Genomic DNA, 21,780 nt, shown 5'->3' on the forward strand with positions numbered 1-21,780 from the left:
AAGGAGTCATCAAGAAATAACGCAGCCTTCGGAAGCGCAGGGACTGCTGCTGTTGGGTGTCACACTGACATGCTCTGGGGCTGCAGGAGTCAGAACCGTTCCGGTGGGTGAGTTGCCCTTGAAAAGTGCAAGGTCTCATTTGGGATCTCATTTCCCAAACTTGGATCAAACTTAACAAATGAATTGTAAAATATTCCAAACTTAGTTGCTCTAAAACCTGACCGCTCTGATCGTTCCATCTAATTTGTGCAGAACGTGTTCAGAGACAAGTAGAAAAACCATTTCGGGATAAAGGTACTCATTTCACAGTGTTATAAATGACATTTTAACCCTAAATGCTATTGGTTAACAAACGGTGGCTGCATTCCACTGGTAATAATCAGACTAGTTCTATAAAGCAGCAATAACCCTGAGAAGTAAGAGAGAAGTAATATTTACTAAAGGGGATCCTAAAAACAGCTGACTGCTTCCTACTTCCATGAGCAATGAAAACAAGAGGAAAAATTTTAACTACAGATATCAAAATGCGTAGGGTTTTTAAAATACACATAATATACCTGAACTTACACTGCATATTTGTATTAGTAAACTTTAACTATGATAGATAAAACTAGTACTAATTAGGCTAGTTGAAAATGAGCCAATCCCAAGCAGCCAAATAATTATCTGTGAGAAAAGCAGAATATATTCAGCAATATCACTAATAACTTCTCCGCATAAAATTCTAAAACTGGTGTTATATTAAAGCATTTTTCAGAAGGAAGTGTTTATTTTTGGCTTTTTGCTCAGCAACATGTGTAAGTTGGACAAACTGATCATAAAGTTCTATTTGTAAAATTAGCCATGTATAAAATGTAAAGATGAGCTTGTAATTTAAAATGTATTTACAGCATTGACAACACTAATTATTTAGTAGTCACACACAAAAAAAATTTATCAATAAACTGTGTGGATGAAATGTTGTGTCATCTGTATGGCTCTGTACAGCTAGTGTTTGATGAGCAAGTTCTCATTTTGATGGTGTAACTGTACTGTATTTTTTCCTGTTAAAAATAGTTAATTTCACTTTCGTAAATTATTTACATCTTTAACTGCACCTGTTGTGCAGATTTAATATAATATAAAATTCTGACTATGTAGCAAACTAATAGATTAATTAATGTCTTTTATATGTAACTGTGGTAAAAATGTGGTAAAAACTACACTGATGATTAGTTTGATATTTTAATTTAAAACATCCTGTCCTAGGAATAAATTTTGTTTGCCCTTCTGCATTCCTTCACCCAAGTAAACCAACAAACCAAATGGAAGAAGAAAAAAAACGCATATAAACCAAACACATGCAGCAAGCAAATGGAAAATAAGCAAGAAAAAATGCAGTCATTAAAGGGCTTCTCTGTATACTTATTTTTGTCAACAAACGAAGTCATTCTGTGTGTCAGAATCTACAACGTCAGAGGCTGAACTGTCCTATTTTATCAGCCCCAAACTCCCTGTCTGTAGGATCTGTTGAAGTACCTTATAGCTGACCTGGTCTACAATATCGGTGCATATTAGAATTACAGCACTTTTATTCTGAATTACAGTGTACTTCTTTGGATTTTAGGAAAGCTTCATTGGTTCTTCCTCAAGAGTTGAATACATTTTTTTCTTAGCTAATATCTAGCAATCAGTATCTTAGCATTTGTGAAAAAAATATTTTGAAATAACCCTTTTGCTTTTTTATTGCATAATTAACATTACAATCCAACAGAGATTACTGCTGGAAATGCGGTTTCTAGGCAGAAAGACAAGTTGTATACAATGATGTTTTAAGGAATAGGCTTTAGCTTGAGTGCTGTGATTGTTAATTACAAACTAAAATCATGATACACAGTAGTGTATACATTTTATAAAAGTCTAAAAAGTAGATTTCGAGTACTTGGGAAATTGAAAGGTAAGTGTTTTGGCTTGCAATTTTTTTTAGAAACAATCTTCAAGGAAGGGGGTGGGTAAATTTTTGCCCACCTTTGTTGATGGTTCATAGGACTCTTCACATTTTGAATGGATAAGAAATATGGGGCTGTTCATCAAGTAACTTTTTGGAAAAATAATTTAATATTGCAACAGATACCAGGTCTGTTGTTTGGAAGCATCCTGCAAGATCTGCTGAACATTCCTCTATACAGCAGAAACATAGTAAAACAAACTGTATTTTTAACAAAAGCAAGTCTTCAGTTAGTTAGTAGAAATCTTTTTCTATCTCGTAAACCAAGGCAACACAGATCATTCTGGAAGCAGAAACTTGGCCCATTCTAGTTAAGAAGGTGCAATTTTGCATTCCTTTAAGGAGTGATTAGTCATCAAAGCCACTGACACAGGTGGTGGGTAGCTGAAATTTAGTGTTTTTGTCAACGATAGGCTGTACAGAGAAGCCATGCATTGGACTCGGTTACTGCCCATTAACATTTGGCGGCGTGCGCTGAGCAGGCCAGGCTGCTTCACCGTAATGGTCTCAGTGGGCTCTACCATCAGATTTATTAAGGTTTTAACACAGGGATGGATTTTTGCTGTGGATTTTTGTGTACAGGCTTACCGATTTTAATGATTATTCAGCCCAAGTGGAGGCTGTGCAGTTTGCCATGTAGTGTGAAACTCAGCCTACCGGGGAAGACCCCTCTGAGCTACTTCCCTTCCTCCCCTGATGCTGCATAATGGGTTTGACCTCATAAAATGCTTGAAGAACTTGACACACAGCAATAATTTCCTTGAATCAGACTTACATAAGTCTACAAGTTTACAGAGTGCAAACACCTGGCAGATTGGTGGGCAGAGTGCAACAAATCCTGCAGACGGGGGTCTGAGGCTGGGAAAGATCAGGTGTAGTTAAAATAGCTGTACTGGGTCACCTGTAAAGCAGGTGAGGGGGGATTGTGCATCATCTGCAAATAGATAGAGAAAGAAGAATCCATAAATTAAGAAGAATCTATAAATTATTGTTCATGTAGCCACAGTGGCAGTGACCTATATAGCTGAAGGGAGGTGTCCAGACAACAAGCCCATGGACTGAAATGTGTGTTGCCTGTGCCAGTAGTTTCCAGCCCAGATGGATGCAGGGTGCAGGTGAGAATGCTGAATTTCCTTCCTAATGAAAAGGACCTATTGGCACTAAATGCCCCTGGGATTTATAGAAAATGGTCATTTTCCTAAAACCTGCAGACAGAACACAAATGGCATTCTGATACACAGTTTTAATGACTAATGAAACAGTTTGAAGGGCTAGATGTGTGCTTGAACTGAAAGAAATTGCTTGCTAGCAGAAGTAACATTTACATGGTACTTTACTGCCATGCTTATTTTTTAACGCAGTAGGTTTAACTATTTCTTTTGTAATACTGGAGTTAGTTCATACTCATTTTACTAGAGTGACACCAATCTGAAATAAATCAAATGAAACAAAAATCACAGTAAATTGATTATTGTAGTTCACACACATGCACAAAATGCTTTGATTGCCATTAACTGGTAAGGGCATGTCCGAAGCCCAAGCCTTCGGTGGGCAAAGAATAATAGCGACGTGAATTGGATCAGCCATTTGTTTTGTGTTTCTACACTTTGGGTTTCTTAAGTGTGTATCTCAAAAATGCATCAAAACTCTTCAGTGCTAGGAAAAACATTACATGTACTTGCAAGAATGTCTGAAGGATTTTATTTGAAACTAGATAAGCGGTATGGTATACGGCTACGTAAGCTCATGGATTATTTGTAATACTAATCTCACCAGAATTTAAAAAAAAAAGTGACAATTTCAAAATTACTTTGTCACTACAGTTCAGTTAAAGCTTGACAGTAACATTAAGGATATGGAGTCAATTTTTGGCACTGTTTTTCTGCGTATTGCGATGTGCTGTGTGGACTTGAAGTCCTCTGAACAGAGCTTCTGCTTTTGAGGGGGCTGCTGCTCCACAATACTCATGTAAACAGTTTTTGATTCGCAATTACATTGAGGCTGTAATTCCATGCTATGCTGTCTTCATTAGCAAAGGCAGAATAAGAAATGCCTTTCAGTTCTTTTTATTCTCTCCATCTACGACTTGTGCAAATTCAGGGGGCTGTGGTGTAAATCAGGTTAGTGAAATGATTTAGCTTAAAAATAACATTTGACATAAGAAAGGAGGGAAAGGATTTGAAAGGGAGCCTGGATCATTATCAACTGGATTATAACCTGAATAATTTCAATGGCCTCGTGACTGCCAGTGTAATAGAGGTGGTGACGTACCGTGAGGTGGAATCTCCTTAAACCAGCTCTACCATTAAAGACTGGGTATCATGAAACTAACAGCGTGGAAGATGCATCTATTATCGAACCTGCCTTGACAGAACACAAAATCTACAAAATAAATTAGTTGCGTAGTGTATATAAAGAATCAACCACCTATCTACAACCAAAACAGTTCAGGTTTGGATATACCAATTTTTATTCAGTGGGAGGGCACTGTTAGGGGAAAGAAATACCTGCTGCTATCGCAGCCAGAGGATACAGTCTTTATCACTGTCTTCTGAAAAACGAGATGATGTTTCCTTATTCCTGCTCTACCGTTCTTGTACTGCATACTTCTCTTTCAAAATACGGTATCACCACCAGAAGTATGTTAGGGCTCTGCTGCAAACCACTAAATTGCAGACTCCCATGCACCCTTTTTTGTTTTGTTTTGTTTTTAACTCTTTCTGGACTTCACATGAGAACTGAAAAAGACATCTCAAAATAGGTGTTTAAAAAAACCTTAAAACCATTTTCTACTTTTTCAGTTTACCTTAATAATATAAGAATTCTTTGGTATTTGTGAAATGATATTTCTGGTATGTCCAATTTTAAAGAATTCAAAACCAAGAGTGATGGGATATACGTTTTCCTTTGAAAGTAATCCCTAGCATTTCCAGCCAATCGATTCAACAAAGCTTCTTAATTTAATGGCAAAGTTTATTCATTTTTTAACAATTAAAAGACAAAACATTTAAAATTTGCAGTTCAAAACATGCACATTCACCAAATGCCAAATGACATGTAACACTGCATAGAACTGAATGTGTTACTAAAAGAGAATATTTATAAAACACAGTGCATTTAACATCCAGTTAAAACTAAACCTGAGAAACTACCATAAACACTGAGTCAGAAAGTCTTCATTCATGCAGCTTCATAATTTCCACAACAGTTTCAGCAGTAATGGCTTAGTGGAGCTGTAAAACCTCACTTTACCTTGAATGCAAATTTTGCTAGTACAGACTGACCGCTTTCTGCAGCGGTTCATACATATCGAACACTGAAAATCTTAATGAAAAATCAAGTTGAAGTAGAAAACCAATATTAATGCATTTATGGCTTCTATTCTACAATAAAGAAACACCATAAAATATGATTTTTAAAAAAACTTGTTCTGGTCACAGCTTTGCAATTACAAATCACTCTCTATATGGAAATGCTTTCATTTAAGTTAAAAGTATCAATCCTCCAAAGTGCCCAGCTTTGCACATCATTACTCAGATGAGTAGTCCTTCTACTCACAAACAGTCCAGTTGAAGCCTATGTGAGTAACGGTTTGCATAAGCAGGAACCAGGTTTGGAATGCTAAAATATTCCTTTGTTTAATAAAGATCTATTGGTTAACAGCGAGGAAACTGGGGGAGTGAGGGCAGAGGAGGGGAAGGAGAAACTCATTTGTTGAGTTTTGTTACCAGTGAAAACATCCAGTACCAAGAAAGTTGAACTGACAAACTCATTTGCGTACATAGCGCTAGCTTCTCGATATATTATGAGCAGACTTTTAACGAAGGCATTAAAAAACAGGGAACAGCAACCACCATGCATTGCCTCAGAACACTTAGAAATATTGCCTCATGCAGACAGAATGATAAATTCATCAGAACTACAAGTGCTTTTACACAATACATAAGAAAAAAGGGAAATAACTTCTCTCCTTGAGTTTAACATGTATTCCAAATTACTCATCGTTCAAGATGGGTTTAAATGTAACAAAAGAAGTCTTAACACACTTAACGCGCATCTTCGTAACACGGTGAATTTTATGGATGCCTGTGGACATATAGGAATTTTCAGCTATCTCTTAGTGTTTCAAAATATTTTATTTATCATTTTATACAAATAGAACGATGACTAAGTATAAATCTGTTGAAACTGCTTTGCAAAAATAAGTGTAAAATTAGGAAATGGCAAGAAAAAATTCCAAATACAAATTATCAATAGCTTTGTTAAAATTTGTTTCCTGTTACTTACTCTTTTGAATCATTTATATATATATATATGTATATATTTAAAAATAATCAAGCAACAGTATTTATATAAGATATCCGATTTCTAAGTGGCACTGGTTCAACTTTTTGATGGAAATTTTTAATACTCATTTGTAATTGTTATGCAGTGCACATGAAACAGATGGAAAAGTCCATGTGAATTCTGTATTTAATACAAATTTGAATTTTCAAACAATAAGAACAGAGGCATTGTTATGAGCATTTTTGCCTAAACTGTTTTTTCTTTTAATAAACATCTGCACAGTCCCCTTATTTTAACAAAGATATGATGTACTAACATGATGGTAATAGATTATATTATTGTGTACTCAACATGAAAATAAAGTGCATATTGTATACTTGACCTGATTTAAAAATGGGCACACACAGCTAAGATGATCTTATATTTAAAAATGGAATTGTATGAGCAATCAAAAAACATAGTTAGAATTGCCACATTGTCTTTTTTACTATTTCCAAGAAGCGGTATCTTCCAACCACTTATTACCAGACAATAAATAACATATAGTGTGTACAAAACATATAGAGACAGAAGAAAAACCCATCAGAAGTAATAAAAATGAAAAATGCACTTTGTGAAATACTACTTCAAATTCTGTAAAGATGTAAGGATGAAACACTGTGATAAGACTATCTTAAAAACCTTAAATTACAGTCTAAATTTAGGATCTTAGAGCGGTTTCAGTTGCTTTCTTCCTTAAGCTAGTTAAACTGGGGATATACTGTGTGTTGTTTTCCACAAACTGTATTACAATGGTGAGACAGAATTTTATTTCATAGGAAGAATAAGAGATCATGTAATTTCACATTGTAAAGACTTTACAATGCATTCTAGTCCTCAAGTCCCATCTGCAAAATCAGCAATATAATTAAAAATTTACCCATAAAGAGATTATGTATGGATTGAGTCATTTTATATGAGTTAAGTACATTGAAAGATTATAAAGGAGCAACAGTGTCATGGTTAATTTCAGAAATGTTTTGAAGTTGGTCATTGTCCCTTGGATGACAGAAAATAAGGATCCCCATTTCAGGAAAGGGGCATGCCCCCAAATTTTTTCTTGCCTTAGGTCAAGTGATTTGGCCCTCCCATATTGATCCATCTATTTATCTATGCCTGAAATGGCTTTTCTGAAGGCAGTTCTTGTCTGCATGACTGACTGGCAGTACTGTTTCTAGTGGGATACGTTTCCCTTTGTCCCTGTGTCTTCTGTTTTCTGTTTAAAGATCACTCCGGGAAAGTGAGAGGAAGACATTGCATAGCATGCATATGAAATGCAGACTGCCTTCCCATTGATACGCCTTCCTAAATATGTACTTTCATATAGCGCCTTTTGTTGGGCTTTCCATGTGTATTTGTAAGTTTCTCTTAGAACGGAGCATAAGAAACTTGGATAGTGCAATGAAGTTATATGTTAAGTGTTTAGTTAGATGAAAGGCAAGGAGGTAAAGTCACCTTTAGTAAGTATATGACTAATGAAGAAGGGCAGAGAAAAAATGGGACTGGACGACTTGTTACTTTTAAGTTGAAAGTGGATGATTAGGAGAGCAAAGAGGAAATTCTTAATTTAACAGATCATTGGGGATGTCATTGTTCTGCTTTTCCATCTAGTTGATCTCTATTCAAAGAAAAAAAAGATCATTTTTATGTAATGCACAGAAATTTAATTAAAAATAAAACCAACAGCCACTATAGAAAAATGTATTTTAAATGTAATTATGTTGGCTTTTAAACTCAAAATTAAACATGGACTAAAAAACCTACAAGATTTAACTAAATTCTGAAGTTAAAGTAGCTTTTCTTAGTTTGAAACCTGATGGTTGTTGGGTGGTAAGCTGAGAAATACCAACTACTTAAAAAAGTTATCACAATGTTCTCATTTAACACCTCCCTCCTTTTTTTTTTTCTTCAAACCAGGTGTGTCTTTTTCTGCAGTCACTTCCTCTCCGTTTTTAAGTAAAGATGAGAGTATATAGGTATTCTGCATGACCAGTAAGTTGTAAAGAGGCTGCTGCAATGTATTTCACACCTTTATAGGAAATGGCTTTAGTGCAAATAAAACAGTACATACCACAGACTAGCAAAGGGCATGCTTTGCTCTCTATTTCAATGTATACATTTCAAATAATTTTAGTATAAAAATGCTGAAAATTTAATTAATTTTTAAAAATAAGTTAAAACAAACTTTCTTTGGAACCTACAGTATAAGCAGATACAACTAAGCATCGCAAAAATAATTAGTTTGCTAAAGGGAAGTAAGGCAGAGCAATTCTTAAAAAATTAAACAAAATAATATGTGTACTCAATTTTACAAGGTGGCAGCCATTTTCAACATATGCAGTACTAAATGAAAATAAGGGAAAAGCTGGTATAAGGCCAAAGGTGCAAAGACTTGCAGTTTTGAAAGCAAATGCCGTAAAGGCCACTCAAATTAGACTTGCTGTACTGTAAATCTTTCTCCTGAAGTGCAGAGACTCAAGCATGCAGTTCTGAGATCAGGACTGGAGTAAATTTCCTTTCAAATTATTTATAACAACAGAAAACATTTATGGAACTTCTTTGGCAAACGTTTTTAGGTTAGTTTGACACAAACATCTATAAACATCTTGACTCAAAATCTTTCTCAAAGAAGGTGAATTAACACCATTAAGATACTATTTTTTTCAGCACTTGTTGAAATCAAAGGCTTGTTATAAACTGTATTTGAATATATTAACACTTAAAAACCTTCACAGATGCTAATGGTCTGTCAATGTAAAGTGTGTTTAGTGATCTGACCATTGCCTTCTGAGTATATGACCAGTATTGATTCAACTTCATTGTAAAATAAGCAAGCTGGCAAGATACAAGGTAAATTCCAATCTGTTTACAAAGGCTAAGCAAATACTTGTCAAAAAATTTAGAGATGGTGTGTTACTGTATAGTTGCACAGTGCTTATGTCTACTGAATACACAAATCCAAACTTTATGGAACAAGACCATCATAGATCTTTAAATCTCTGATAACTGGGCCATGGTTGCAGCTCCCAGCAAAGATCTAGTAGTCTGTCTCACAAAAGTAACTACTAAGGCCTTAATACTGAGCAGTGTTCCTTCACCATTCTTCAGGCCTTTGTTTTGTGGTATCGTAAGCTCTTATTACTTCAGACTGGGAAACTATTCCATTTTCATCTTGAGAGAAGGCATAGCCATCTGCAGATATAAAACAAAATAGAAACCAGTTAAGCTTTGATCAGATTTTTTTGTTAAAGCTTTAATAAAAACAACTTAACAAAGGTCAATAGAGGGGAAAAAAAACTTTTCAGCAATTAGTAGGTAGAAAACCCCTGCTGTTTCTTACATAGTTTTGCAATTATAAAATATCAGAAAGAACTCTATGTAGTATCTTAGGAATGAAGAGAAACCTACCAACAGGCAAAGAACATGGACTACTGGGTTTACGATACTGCATCTCCACTATAAACAAATGCAGTGAAAGGTAGAATTTTACTTCTATATTATTAATGGATATTAATTTTTGTTTATCAGTGAACACTTACGAAGCAAGTTTTGCTGCAGAGAGTCAGAGCGATACAAGTTCACGTGGTTCTTCTTAAAAACATTCTTCAGGAGTTGGGCTCTTTCAGTTAAGCTGGAAAGAAAGTGGACACATGTGAAAAGCATTTACTTACTAATTACAGTATCCCTTTATGTTTGAGTCTGTTAAATGGGAATTAATTATTAAATGAAAAGTCTCCATTCTCCTTTTTCTTTTTTAATTGTGCCTGAACTAATTATTAAGATGATGATTAAAAGCGTGTGCGAGGGCAGATTATGAAGTCCAGATCCCTGGTAATGTTTTTACGTGTCACAATACAGGCAAAACATCTGTCTGAAGCACTGCTGTGCGCTGACAATACAAATAAATGAATAGTATTGTAAACATCTGAGCGTGACACCTTTTACACATGTGGTGTAAAGGGAAGGCACTGGCTTCCTTGACGTAGCACAGCCTGATAAGCACCAGGCCGAATTACAGTCTTTTTCTTACATAAGAAAGTGCTCTTAGCCTCTACTGAAACAATACCCCAAAGGGATGGGAAAAGAAGATGGAGGGAAAGTCACATTCGTGGCCATCAGATGTGTGTACAGAAATGTATTGCTTCCATGAAAAGTGTTCTAGCAAGGTGTATTCCCTGTGAAACTCTAGAAGGTGTTTTTCTGGAGATCATACCCAAATAATAGACTACTATTACTACTAGAGGTTGGTCACTTCAGCCCATCTCCTTCCTTCTCAGCAGTACTGAGTCTGTTGTGTTATAAGTTTATTGTGCTTTAATGTGACCCAAGCGACCCTCTGTTTCAGCCCAACTAGAAAACAGGAGTATTAAACAGTTTTTAAACTGAGACTCAAGCATCAGCTGAATGCTGCAAACTGCAGTGAATGGAGTAGTGAAGGTATCAGGTCTCCTTACCGTGCATCTTTCTTACATTTAAAGTTCTCTCAAATAGGATCCTACATTACTAAATAAGTAACAGACGGACTAGCCATAGCTCAGAAAGCTTTCGAAATCTGATTAATTTTGATAACATATTAAAGATGTGCAAGGGACTATATTAAAAAAACTCACACAAACCCTTCAATTTCTTCCTCTAAATTTTATATTCACTGTGAATTAGAGCTTGCGTTTCAGAGAAATATCAACTTATCATTTAAACATTTCCAATGCTGAAAAATCCAGCCCCTCTCCATGTGAACCAGTCTAAAAATTAGTTCACTTGAAAAAAAAAAATATCTTATGTTTATTCTGAGTATATAGTGATTTGATTTTGTTATAGTTTTGCTAGATTATCAAAGTTGTCTCTTGTGTCAGGACATAGTGAGTATAACCGATTTCACATACCTACATTACTGAGTTTTGATCAGTCAAATTACTTTTTAATATTTTCAATTAGCTCAGCAGACTTACCTTCCCAGGCTACCTACCACACTAAGTGGTGCAAGGAATGGAACTAGATTGCTTCCCTTATTAGATTAGCATTCAAACCATGAAATTAGAAATGCTCATTCTTTCTTCACTGAGTAGGTACTTCTTATATATGAAGTTGAACCATTGTCTTAAACTGGAGAGACTAATGGTCTATCTCCCCTTTCTGTTCCCCTCCAGCCTGGTGGTTAAAGCATATACCAGGAGGTCAGAGCTTGGCTCTTCTAAGCTGGAAGAGGGCAGTAAAACTATTATTCCCACACCCATAGAGGAATGCTAACTGCAAAATCTACAGGGTAAGAGGACAGGCAGAGGAAACTGCTTCTGTGGCTATGTTTTGAATGAAAAGATGGAATGAGACTTCCTTGTAAAAAAGGAATTAGGTACCAGTTCCAGGAAAGCAGTTGGCATCTGCTGACTGAACCAAGAATGGAGGGGTTGGAGTACTGAGACACACCTTACTCTCAGTGTTTTCATAAGCTAGCTCTTTGGGGATTTTTTTGTTTATTTGGTTGGGTTTGGTTTTTTTTTAATAAATTTTTTTGTCCTAATTGCTCCTCTAGGCTGTGTAGAGCCTTGTTTTTTAGTTCAGAGCTACAAACTGTTAAAGTGACAAGACTAATGAAAAATTAGGGACTGAGGTTTAAACCACAAGGATACACAGAGTGAATAAATAAATATTTTCATGTAAGATGGGAGGTCAAAGAGGTGGAAGACCATGTGAATACTTAGATACAGTTATCAGCTCTATCTCCTTTGCAATACATGTGAGAAACCCTTCTTAATGTGAGTTGACATCAGCAAATTTCTATGAATTTTTTGTTTTTGACAGGTGTAATTTCCTAATAAAAAACTATTTTATTAAAAACATAGCAGGCCTATTCTAGCATTTTTGGTACCATCATTACTCTTTGCTTGTGTTCCAGAATGGAATGTTTAGATTGCTTAAATGCTAAGCGCTGAAAATAATGCCTTAAATTTTACAAGAACATGAAGTATGCACATTTCTTAGTTTATGTATAATTAAGTTTCCACTGCACAGATCTGATTGCTGGTACAGAAAATAAAAATAAAGTAGGAAATACATTTGGAAAATGAAAAGTGCTTCCAGCTATTCAGGTATTAAATTCTGCTCTATTTCTGTACTTGAAGAAATACTGCAGGCTCTTTATTATGAATCACCCTGTTGCCATTCAAAAGCATATTTAAAAATCTACATGCAAAGTCAAGAAAGCATGGTTTCATAATTAACCAGTGATAAATCACAGTAACTACATCCTATGCTCATTATGTGTACCTACATGGACAAGCAGAATATTAACTATTTTTGAACATGAAATGTATACATTTACAGGCAATTAATCTCATTTATAGAAAAAAAAAAAAGACTACTTCATATATTCCTGACCAACCACTTAGCTGGTCTAAAAATAATTTCCAAGTGGACTGAATGAAAAACAATTATTATATAAAGCCGCATTTGCAGTATATATCTCTAAAGACATTTCCAAAAGTTTGGCCTGTTATTCATGTTATTGTTAGTCTATGTAGTATTCAGCCCAGTAAAAATATTTTTGTAGTAAGTATTAATATTGTTGTTTCTGCTTAAGCATTATATACAAGGTATCAGAAAAACTGTTTTTGAACAATGTTTTATATACAAAAAGTATCCTTTTACCTTAGTCATTTCAATTTTATGTACAAATGGCTTTGTGAATTTCAATTACAATGGCTCTAATGATAGCAATCATACTTTTTGTGGCACAAATTTGTTAGTCCACTGAAGCTGCTCTATTATTTATGCTATCAAGGCACCCTCAAGTCAATAGTATTCTGACATGAAAGTTTAGTTTCTGTTGGAAAAGTGACCATGCAAAATTTACACCTTCTTGCTCAAGATATATTCTTACTTAACTGACAAATATATGTGACAAAACCATTTTCAACTTGTTGCCTACGGAAGAACAGATTAAAGTATTTTTGGACAGTTTTGGGGAAAAAATCTGGTTACACATCTTTAGACACACTGAAACAGCAAGATACAACAGGAATGCTCTTTTTGAGCCTTCAATGATAACAGTTTAAAAACATTTTCAAATCAGCACTGGAAAAATACAAGGGATGACAGATTTTAAGACTATATTAGCATGCCCTACTTTGCTAAAATACAATAAAGATCTTTGAAGAACAATATTTTAAATTATTTCAATGTAAATGTCAATTTTTATCCTAATTTTAAGAAAAAAGCTGAAAGCGCAAATTCAGAATTTAAATAGAAAATTCCCATCCTAACATTGATTGATAGGAAAACATCAAAAGGTAAAGCCCTACAATCTTACTTGTATTTAAATGCATGCAATATCAGGTCAACACAGTTCTAAAAATGTGCAACAAATATATTCTAGCTGAAAAAACAGCCATGAAAATTAACACTAGTATACTTCTAAGCAAACATTCAGATACTGTCTGATTACAGCATCTAACCAATAGTCATCTGTGGAAGTTGAGCCCCTTATTTTGTGTTGTAGTATTTTTAAGACGGGAATGGACACAGTGGAAAAGTTCCTGAGTTATCTTTCACACTATTTCCCAGTTAGTTCTTAATCAAACAGTGATTTATATCTTCTTAGGTTATTTTGGCATTTCATGAGAACAAATCCTTTCTTCTGTTACAACATAAAAAGGTACTTCCAGAGGTATGCACACTAGAAAAATGTTATTTAGTGCTGAAGAATACACAATAAGTTTGTCAAAAACAACTATTTGTTCTTGCATGAAAAGCACTACAACTCAAGAATAAAAAAGTCTCATGTACGTATTTAAAGAGATATAGAGGACATTCCTTACCAATTTAACTATTTACTCTGCACTGGTAACTAGTTAATCCAGGCTTCTGCAACTTAGGAGACTCAAAAATGTTTACAATAGTTCAATCAAATTTCTGAAGATGCAAGTAAGTCAGTTCATCAGACCATTTCTTTAACAAAGAATACTGTCTTCATAGAGGGTGAAGTTTTGGCTCTATTACCTGAATTAAGATATAATTTAAAAAAATCACGAAGGAGTAAATCCTTAAGAGATATGAAGATGTCTAACATCAATTTGCATGTTAGGTGGATGCTTGTATACTTCAAAGAATACAGGTCTAAAAATAAATTTGTGGAGAAGGAATGGATCTAAGACAGACATTCTGGTGGGTAACTTAACAACCTTCATGAAGCCCTCCTAACTACTGAATTGTGGGATAAAAAGATAATTATAAAACTAGTGGTGAAAACACCAAGTTCCTCTTACCTAAATAAGAAGGGACTGGAAGATGTTCTGTAGGATGAAGGAAGAGCATACTGCCTAGACAACTGCATTAAAAATAGCTGAATTTGGGAATACAAGAGAAGTCTTGGGAATGCAAGTATGGAACACTAAAAAGGTACATTACCTTACTTTCTTCTACATCCACAAGATGTTCACCTTTTTGCACTGTCTAGTACTAATGTCTGCTTTCTTTTCTGTAATTCATTCTTTTACAATTTCTGCTTTTTGCAAAAGAGCACAAAGCATAGATTGCTTCTGGCTCAAAGCTCAGCACATTGATATATGAGATATATGAGAGATATATGAGAGATATATATGATATATAATTTGGAGGAAGATCTTGCCCTGAAGCTGCCTGAATGAGCACTGCCACTGGAAACAGGCATCCATAACAATCAATTTAGATCACCTTTAAAGGTAAGAGAACTTACTCTTGCAAGCACTAGTTGCGTCTTGCAGTGATGAAGGAAAAATATGCTCGATGCAGGAATCATCATCAACTAGGGGATTTTGCAGTACTTCCAGTATGAAGCTGCTGCCACAAAGACAGCATATACAGCCTGATGGGAGACACTAGGCAGGTATGTGCTCCTATGCAGTCCACCACACTAGACTAGGTGTTCCACAGGTGGTGGGATGAGCTTCCAGGCCTCACAGTACCTCCGCTAGTATTTGTCTATAGTACCAGGGAAGATGAACTCCACTACAGACAAACATTCTTGTGAAAATAATTTCTAGGAAAAGAAAGGAAAAGTAGGAGCAAACACACGAGCTGGATATTCCACCCATTAGAAATGGTGGTCATCACCTTGGTATCCAATGTAATTTGGCCTCAACCTGGTAAATCCTAGTAAGCTGATTCCCACAGAACTGGAGGAGGGATACAGTAAGATTGAAGGAGAAAGGGAACTTAAGTATCTTTATGAACAAAAGGTGCTTCTTGAAAACTGAACCTACAATAAAAGAAGTGGCTGTTTGTGTTTTTTCTGGTCTCTTTCCATGCATACCTTGGTAGGAAAAAAGCCTTCTTGGCTAAGCCCTTTGCCATGAAGATACTAAAAATACAGCAGTCCAAAGGAAAGAAAGAACAGGAAAATCGAGTATCAACAGTTTTGGCTTATTTTTAGACTTCACAAAACTCATGAAAATGAAAAAATTGTCCAATTGTTCAGTTTTACCTTGTCCCTTTTCAAATTACCTGCCTGACCCATGAAGGAGGATGTAACAAGGGAATTCTTGTGGAGTCTTAAGTTAAAATTATTTCTTACCTCATACAGGTTAGTCAAATTTGTTTGCTCTGGACTGGCATTAGACACAAAGCCAGCTTGTTCTAATCAATTTCAGCAAATCCTAGACAGATTTTGCTGTTTTCCCCTATGCTACCAAGCAGGTTTTAAAAATTTATTTTAATTTTTTAATTGTGCTTAGGCCCAATTTATAACTATACTAGCGAATGATGCAGGTTTAAATTCACTTTCTATTAACTGTTAACACAGTCAAATGTGACAGAATTAAAATCGTACCTCAAGTTTGTTCTATATGTAATAACTAGCAACATAACAGTGAGCTACGAAGAAACACATCAGTTAAAGCCTTTGGTAAAAACCTACATCTAAGCACATGAAAAAACATACGGGCTCAGTAGACCTGAAACCTCTTTACAGAAGCCTTTTGTTTGCATGGATTTTGAAAAATAACCTTTTGTCTTTGATACATGCATTAGGCTGAAAATACTTAGCTTTTTTTTTTTAAAGACAATGATCTACAGATTTTTACAGTACCTCTTGCCATGCACAACTGCCCCAGGATCCTCAGACTTTGCTTCCAACTCCTGAACTTCATCTACCAGTGTCTTAAAAGTAGCTCTCTTTACTCTGTAAGTAATACAAAATACTGCCAGATTTACGCTTCTTGAAAGTAAAAGAACAGATTGTTTTAACACTTATATAATAATTCAATTTATAAATCCATTTTCCCGGATGACTTAAAATTAAGCTTTATAATAAGAAATATTATAAAGCAAGTCTAAATAATATATTTTATCAGCTGTTTTTGAAAATTAGAAACAACGTTTATAGAAAAGACATTACAATTATTGAAACATTTAAAATACTAGTAACACTTGTAATAAAGTTTGTCAAAAACAAACAAGGTGAAAAACAATTTTATATAATCACCAGAGCTGATTTTCATTTGCTTTTCTTATATTAGTAATTAGTAATTAGAACACACATTTAAAAGTCTGTACTTTCTCCCGTAAACCTCGGCATTTCTGTACTCACACTTTGTATACTACATCAAAAAGTAAAGCTGTCATAGGAATACATAGAAGTCCCATCCAAAACACTCCAGAGCTGAACATCATCGCTGCCTGGAGGGAAAAAAGCACAAAATGTGATGATGTCATGACAAGAACTAGGAAAAAAATCCCTAGAAATATCAATTACTTGGTTGAGGGCATCAAAAGCAAATTTAAATGAACCATTCTAGACTCTCTAATGTGAAATAAAACTTTAACTCCTTTCTAAAGTACCCTGAGTTGCTATAGAAATCCAGTAGATAGTAAGCACTAATTCATGTTAAGAAGCTGGTAGAAAGATCACGCTGCTTAGCTCTTTGAGAGAGGGGGAATCTACCCCTGCACAACCCTGCTCTACACCACTGTGCTGATTGTCGACATTTCCATTAAAATCAGATTTATCGAAAATCCATCCCTCCCGCCCCTGCACAATCTTTGTCAATACATTATGAGCACAATTTCTTATTTGCAATCAACCCTAACAGGATATAATGGTTCCCGACCCTTGATATGATATTGGACACTGTTACAATCATTTTGCAATGATTTGCAACTCAGATCAGTTATCTCCAACAGAACTCACTGTACCACAGTTCCCACACTGCTCCTACCACAGTTCCAGACTCCTGTTCAACAAACTGCTTAAAAATGAGAAGTAAGAAAACAACTAATTACATAATTATGGAAGTATGCAACATATTGTTAAATGAAGACCTAACACATTAATGCACAGTGAAATATTTGCAAACCAGATCATTGCTTTTAGCTGTGTGTTTGCTTTTTTATACACCGCTTTATACATAGGAATTTCTTCTGTTGATAACTTAACTTGGTCTGTAAACATACTAAAAACTAAAACAGACTAAAAAGCCAAACCAAACATCATAATGTATGGACATTAAAGGAAAAAAACCTTTAATCTACCCTTGTAATTCAAGCCCAAGTATCTACATCAATAATATGGATGCAAGGGGTATGATAAATACTTAATGAAGCATATTACTGAAAGATTGTTTTGCAGTCAGTATTAAAAATACCTTTGTAATGTAATTAGATTGCACAGAGATTGAAAGTAACATTGCTACACAACGACAACCTTTCAAATCCTTTGCTTCGGTACTTGGAGACGTTCCCTTCAAAGGTTAAACCTCAGTATGTAACTAAAATAAACAAGCTGAAATTTTACTAATATTAATTAGCAGACAAATGCAGGTAGCTTGCGGTAGCTTGCAGTAGCTAAAGTCTAATTTCTGAATGTGTATACATGAACATTTTAGAATTATACTTGATCTGTTCATGTGTAAAAATAAAAGTGAATTATTTTCAGAAAAAAAAAATCTCATTCTCATATAGATAAAAAGTTCTATTTACCTTGTTTTCATATTCAAATTCCTACTGACACTGATTCTTTGGAAAGCATTAGAATGTTTTTGAACTGAAAATTTGGTAATCTTTCCACAGCTACGTTAAAAGGACATAGATATTGCCCTGAGATTCTAGTAATTATTTCTGCCAACAGCTGTCAGCAAAGGTGTAAACACTGAGCAGTGACACGTTCAGAATAAAACAATTCACATTTTCAGTGGAGGAAAAAAAAAGAAAATTTTTTATCAGGAAGTGGAGAAAATGTATTAGCACAGTCACTTTATAAGCAAAACATGACTTTTGACATACTTGATGAAATAGTCATTTCCAGAACAGCAGCTAATAGGAAATGTCTATCACAACTACATTTTGCAAGACTTTTTATAATGAAGTAGCAATTAGAGAGACGAAGTTTCCTAAAAACGAGAAAAAGCATAAAAAATACAACCTGAAGGAATTATGACTCTTACTTCCTATCATTAACAACATTTTTTAATTTGTAAGAACATAGCAAAGAGCTGTCCTTGTGTTAGCCACCCTGTATTAAATGTTTGCTGGTGAAACAGCAAAAGTGATAATGTAGGTCTTAGGATGTTAATTCTGACCATTGTAATGCTAACTATGAATGAAGGAACAACTGGCGCCTACTATTCAGTCCATCCAGCCTTTGGCTTTACAAATGAACAACATGAATTGAGGAAAAAAAAAAAGTTTTTCTGTGTCATATTTGAAAGCCTGTCAGATTTTTTTTCTTTTACAGAGTTAATCCAAACCTAAAAGATTTAAAGCTGACATTCGCATTACAGACAGAGGGCCTCTTTGTATTTTTTGGACGAAGAGGGGAAAAAATAAAATCCCACAGAGGTATTTCCTTCCTTTCTGTACAAGAAAGCTCCCCCCTCACTCTGTAGAAAACATTTTTGTCTCTAACTTTTCACATCTCTCTACACATAGGCAGGTCATCTGGGAAATGGCAAACCAATCCTTTTCAGACAATGGCACTAACAGGAGCAGCCTGTTCTGGGGACGGACTCTGGCTGCCTCTGTTCGTGGTTTACAAATTGTTCCTAATGTGAGAGATTTGTGGTCTATGCCAAGTTTTTCCCCCCTTTAGGCCTTGTGAAACCAAATGGAATCTGCCACAAAAGTGGCTCCCAGGGGAATTCAGAAGTAATCCAAAATGAGAGCTGGGAAGCCTAGTGTATTGTAGGACTTACAAATCCTGCAGGGAGGATAAATAATTTGTCGTCTGTGGAGCTCATGCTCAATATTAGGACTTTCTAAAGTGAATTAACATTGCTTAATAAGTGCATTGTACAGATTTTTATATAAGTTCTTATTTAAAAAAAAAACAACCCAAAAATGCTGAGAATTACTCCCTTTCATGGCTTAGTGGCAGGTTAGAAATCCTGACTGCAAAACATTTTTAATGCCCTGATGAAGATGTACTGTTAGGAAATTACATGCCAAAATTAACAGAGAATATTCCCTTTTTCTTCACTATGAAGAAAATATTCTATGTTCTGCTGAAACAGCTAGCTCAGATTTTAAAAAGCCTTCTAAAAGTAAAGAAAGATGAAAATAACAGTAAAATTCTTGCTGCAGAAAAGCTTGTGAAAACCATTTTCAGTTTATCTATTTCAAGTATCATCTAGGTACGTGTCCTCTCCTTATAAACTACCGAACTATTAAAATAATACCTCCTCAACAGCATCAAACCAGCTACAGTTTCTCCTCTCAACAACCTACAGAGACAACTTCATTGGTTTTAGTTATCTGCATGTGTTTGCCTTCACACATGCCGAAGTACTTACTGTTGCAATATTAAAACAGATCTGCATTTAACTCCCAGTGCAGTAAAGTTCCAACAAGTGAGTTCTTGTAATGCCTCTAGTCTTTCTTTGCTATTTAGAGTTTAAAAAAAATCTCAGTTCCTGTTAATTAAAAACTAAGTAGGAACTCTGCTTATTTAGTATATTAAAAAGGATGTCCATTTTCTGCAAATACCAAACAAAGCCTTACTGGTATACAAGAAATAGTAAGAGGTACTGAAACAGAGGGAGTACCAGGCAGTCAGGAAGCAGGATAACTGTGGATATCTGCAGGCAGAATCTATAAATTCTTACTGGAACAAATCTCCTATGAGATGAGAAAAATGAGTAAGGATAGACTAAAGAACATGCCTTTACTTTTTCCCTAGCTTCTCTCATTTGCTTCAGCTAAGGATACTACTAGTCCATTGCAAGATCACTGATGTCCTCACTGCAGGTGGGTATGAAGGGTTGACTGTATCCCACAGAGGAATGATTAAGGTTATGGTCTTAATTATACAAACACAAATAATAAATAATACTATAAATAATAAATACATATATACAAAAGCTCACAAACACAGACATGCACTATAAATCCTAAAGCTTCACGAAGTACCTCTGGGGTGACACAGAGCAATACAGAGAATTAACAGAGACTTAGGTCTCTCTTCTACAGATGTGTCCGTAGTTCAGTCCCTTGTTTCAGTGAATATTTTAATATTTTAAGTATCCATTGGAACAAACATCTTGCCTTTTCCTAGAGAATACCTTAACCACTCAAAAGCCAGCATGTTGTCTCATCTAACCCAGTAAATATTTGATTATTCCATACAAAGTGGAACAGCAGAAGACACAGTTCTCTCTTCAGTCACCCTTTCAGCAGAAAACATTACCCTGAAAGTTGCAAAGTACAGAGAAACTGACCTCTGGCTTTTGGGTAACATTCATTTGGGGTGAACGTTCTAGTATTTAACTGTTGGATAAATGGCTATTTTAAAAAATACAGGTGATAAAGGTCTAACTGTGGGAGGTCAGGTTTGTGAATCATCGGATTAGCATTTATCTCTAACCACAGTAAGGCATTTGAGCCCAGAAAGGGATGAAATGCAAGACGGCATCTTATTACATGTTCTTGTGACTAGCTTAGAGTGGTTGCTCCTTTTCACTTTGTGAATTAAGTTCACAAGCATTTAATTCCTTCCTTGCATTTTATGAAAGCCTGGGTTACCTCAACGGATATTTCACATTTGGAAAAAAGCCCCCAAACGAACCAGCAATAAATCCTGTTGCCAGGAATAGCTCTTATGACAAGAAATTATCAGTTGCTATCTCTGTTGACTTTAGACAAGAAACAGTGATGGAAGTGCTTTCAAAGATAAAAAGCAGGAAAAGAGTAAAGAAAAAAGGCTTCACAATACATATTACTGCCTGGAAATTTCCTCAAAAAGCTGGAGAGGAGAATGACACACAAACACAAAAAGCTTCCCCAAGATTTAGGGAGAGAAGAAAGTCCTGTTAGCAAAAGTTTGCCTAACGAGGTTGCACTACAACTCGAACTAACAGACCTGAAAAATAACCTTTAAAAAATTCATTATCCACCTGGATGTGAAATTAAACAAGATAGAAAATGTTGTCCAGGTGAGATTTATCACACTACTTTTAATCGTGCTTGTAATCAGAGAACATTAGTTATTCTGCAAGAAAAGGCCA

General features: G+C 35.2%; 1 protein-coding gene across 4 annotated transcripts in view; it reads right to left on the bottom strand.

Annotated features, from left to right (window-relative positions):
- Nucleotides 1-4,972: 4,972 nt before the first annotated feature.
- ATP8A1 (ATPase phospholipid transporting 8A1) overlaps nucleotides 4,973-21,780 on the bottom strand; it is a 126,569-nt gene continuing 109,761 nt past the window's right edge. For all 4 annotated transcript variants that reach the window (XM_072862458.1, XM_072862459.1, XM_072862457.1 and 1 more), the window contains 4 exons: nucleotides 16,875-16,963; nucleotides 16,374-16,466; nucleotides 9,853-9,944; nucleotides 4,973-9,505 (listed from right to left, as the gene is read on the bottom strand). In XM_072862458.1, coding sequence (XP_072718559.1) covers nucleotides 9,408-9,505; nucleotides 9,853-9,944; nucleotides 16,374-16,466; nucleotides 16,875-16,963 — 372 coding nt within the window. In that variant the 3' untranslated portion in view covers nucleotides 4,973-9,407. The remainder of the gene's footprint in view (nucleotides 9,506-9,852; nucleotides 9,945-16,373; nucleotides 16,467-16,874; nucleotides 16,964-21,780) is intronic.

Source organism: Ciconia boyciana, chromosome 5 (genome assembly GCF_034638445.1).
Source record: "Ciconia boyciana chromosome 5, ASM3463844v1, whole genome shotgun sequence".
Taxonomy (NCBI): domain Eukaryota; kingdom Metazoa; phylum Chordata; class Aves; order Ciconiiformes; family Ciconiidae; genus Ciconia; species Ciconia boyciana.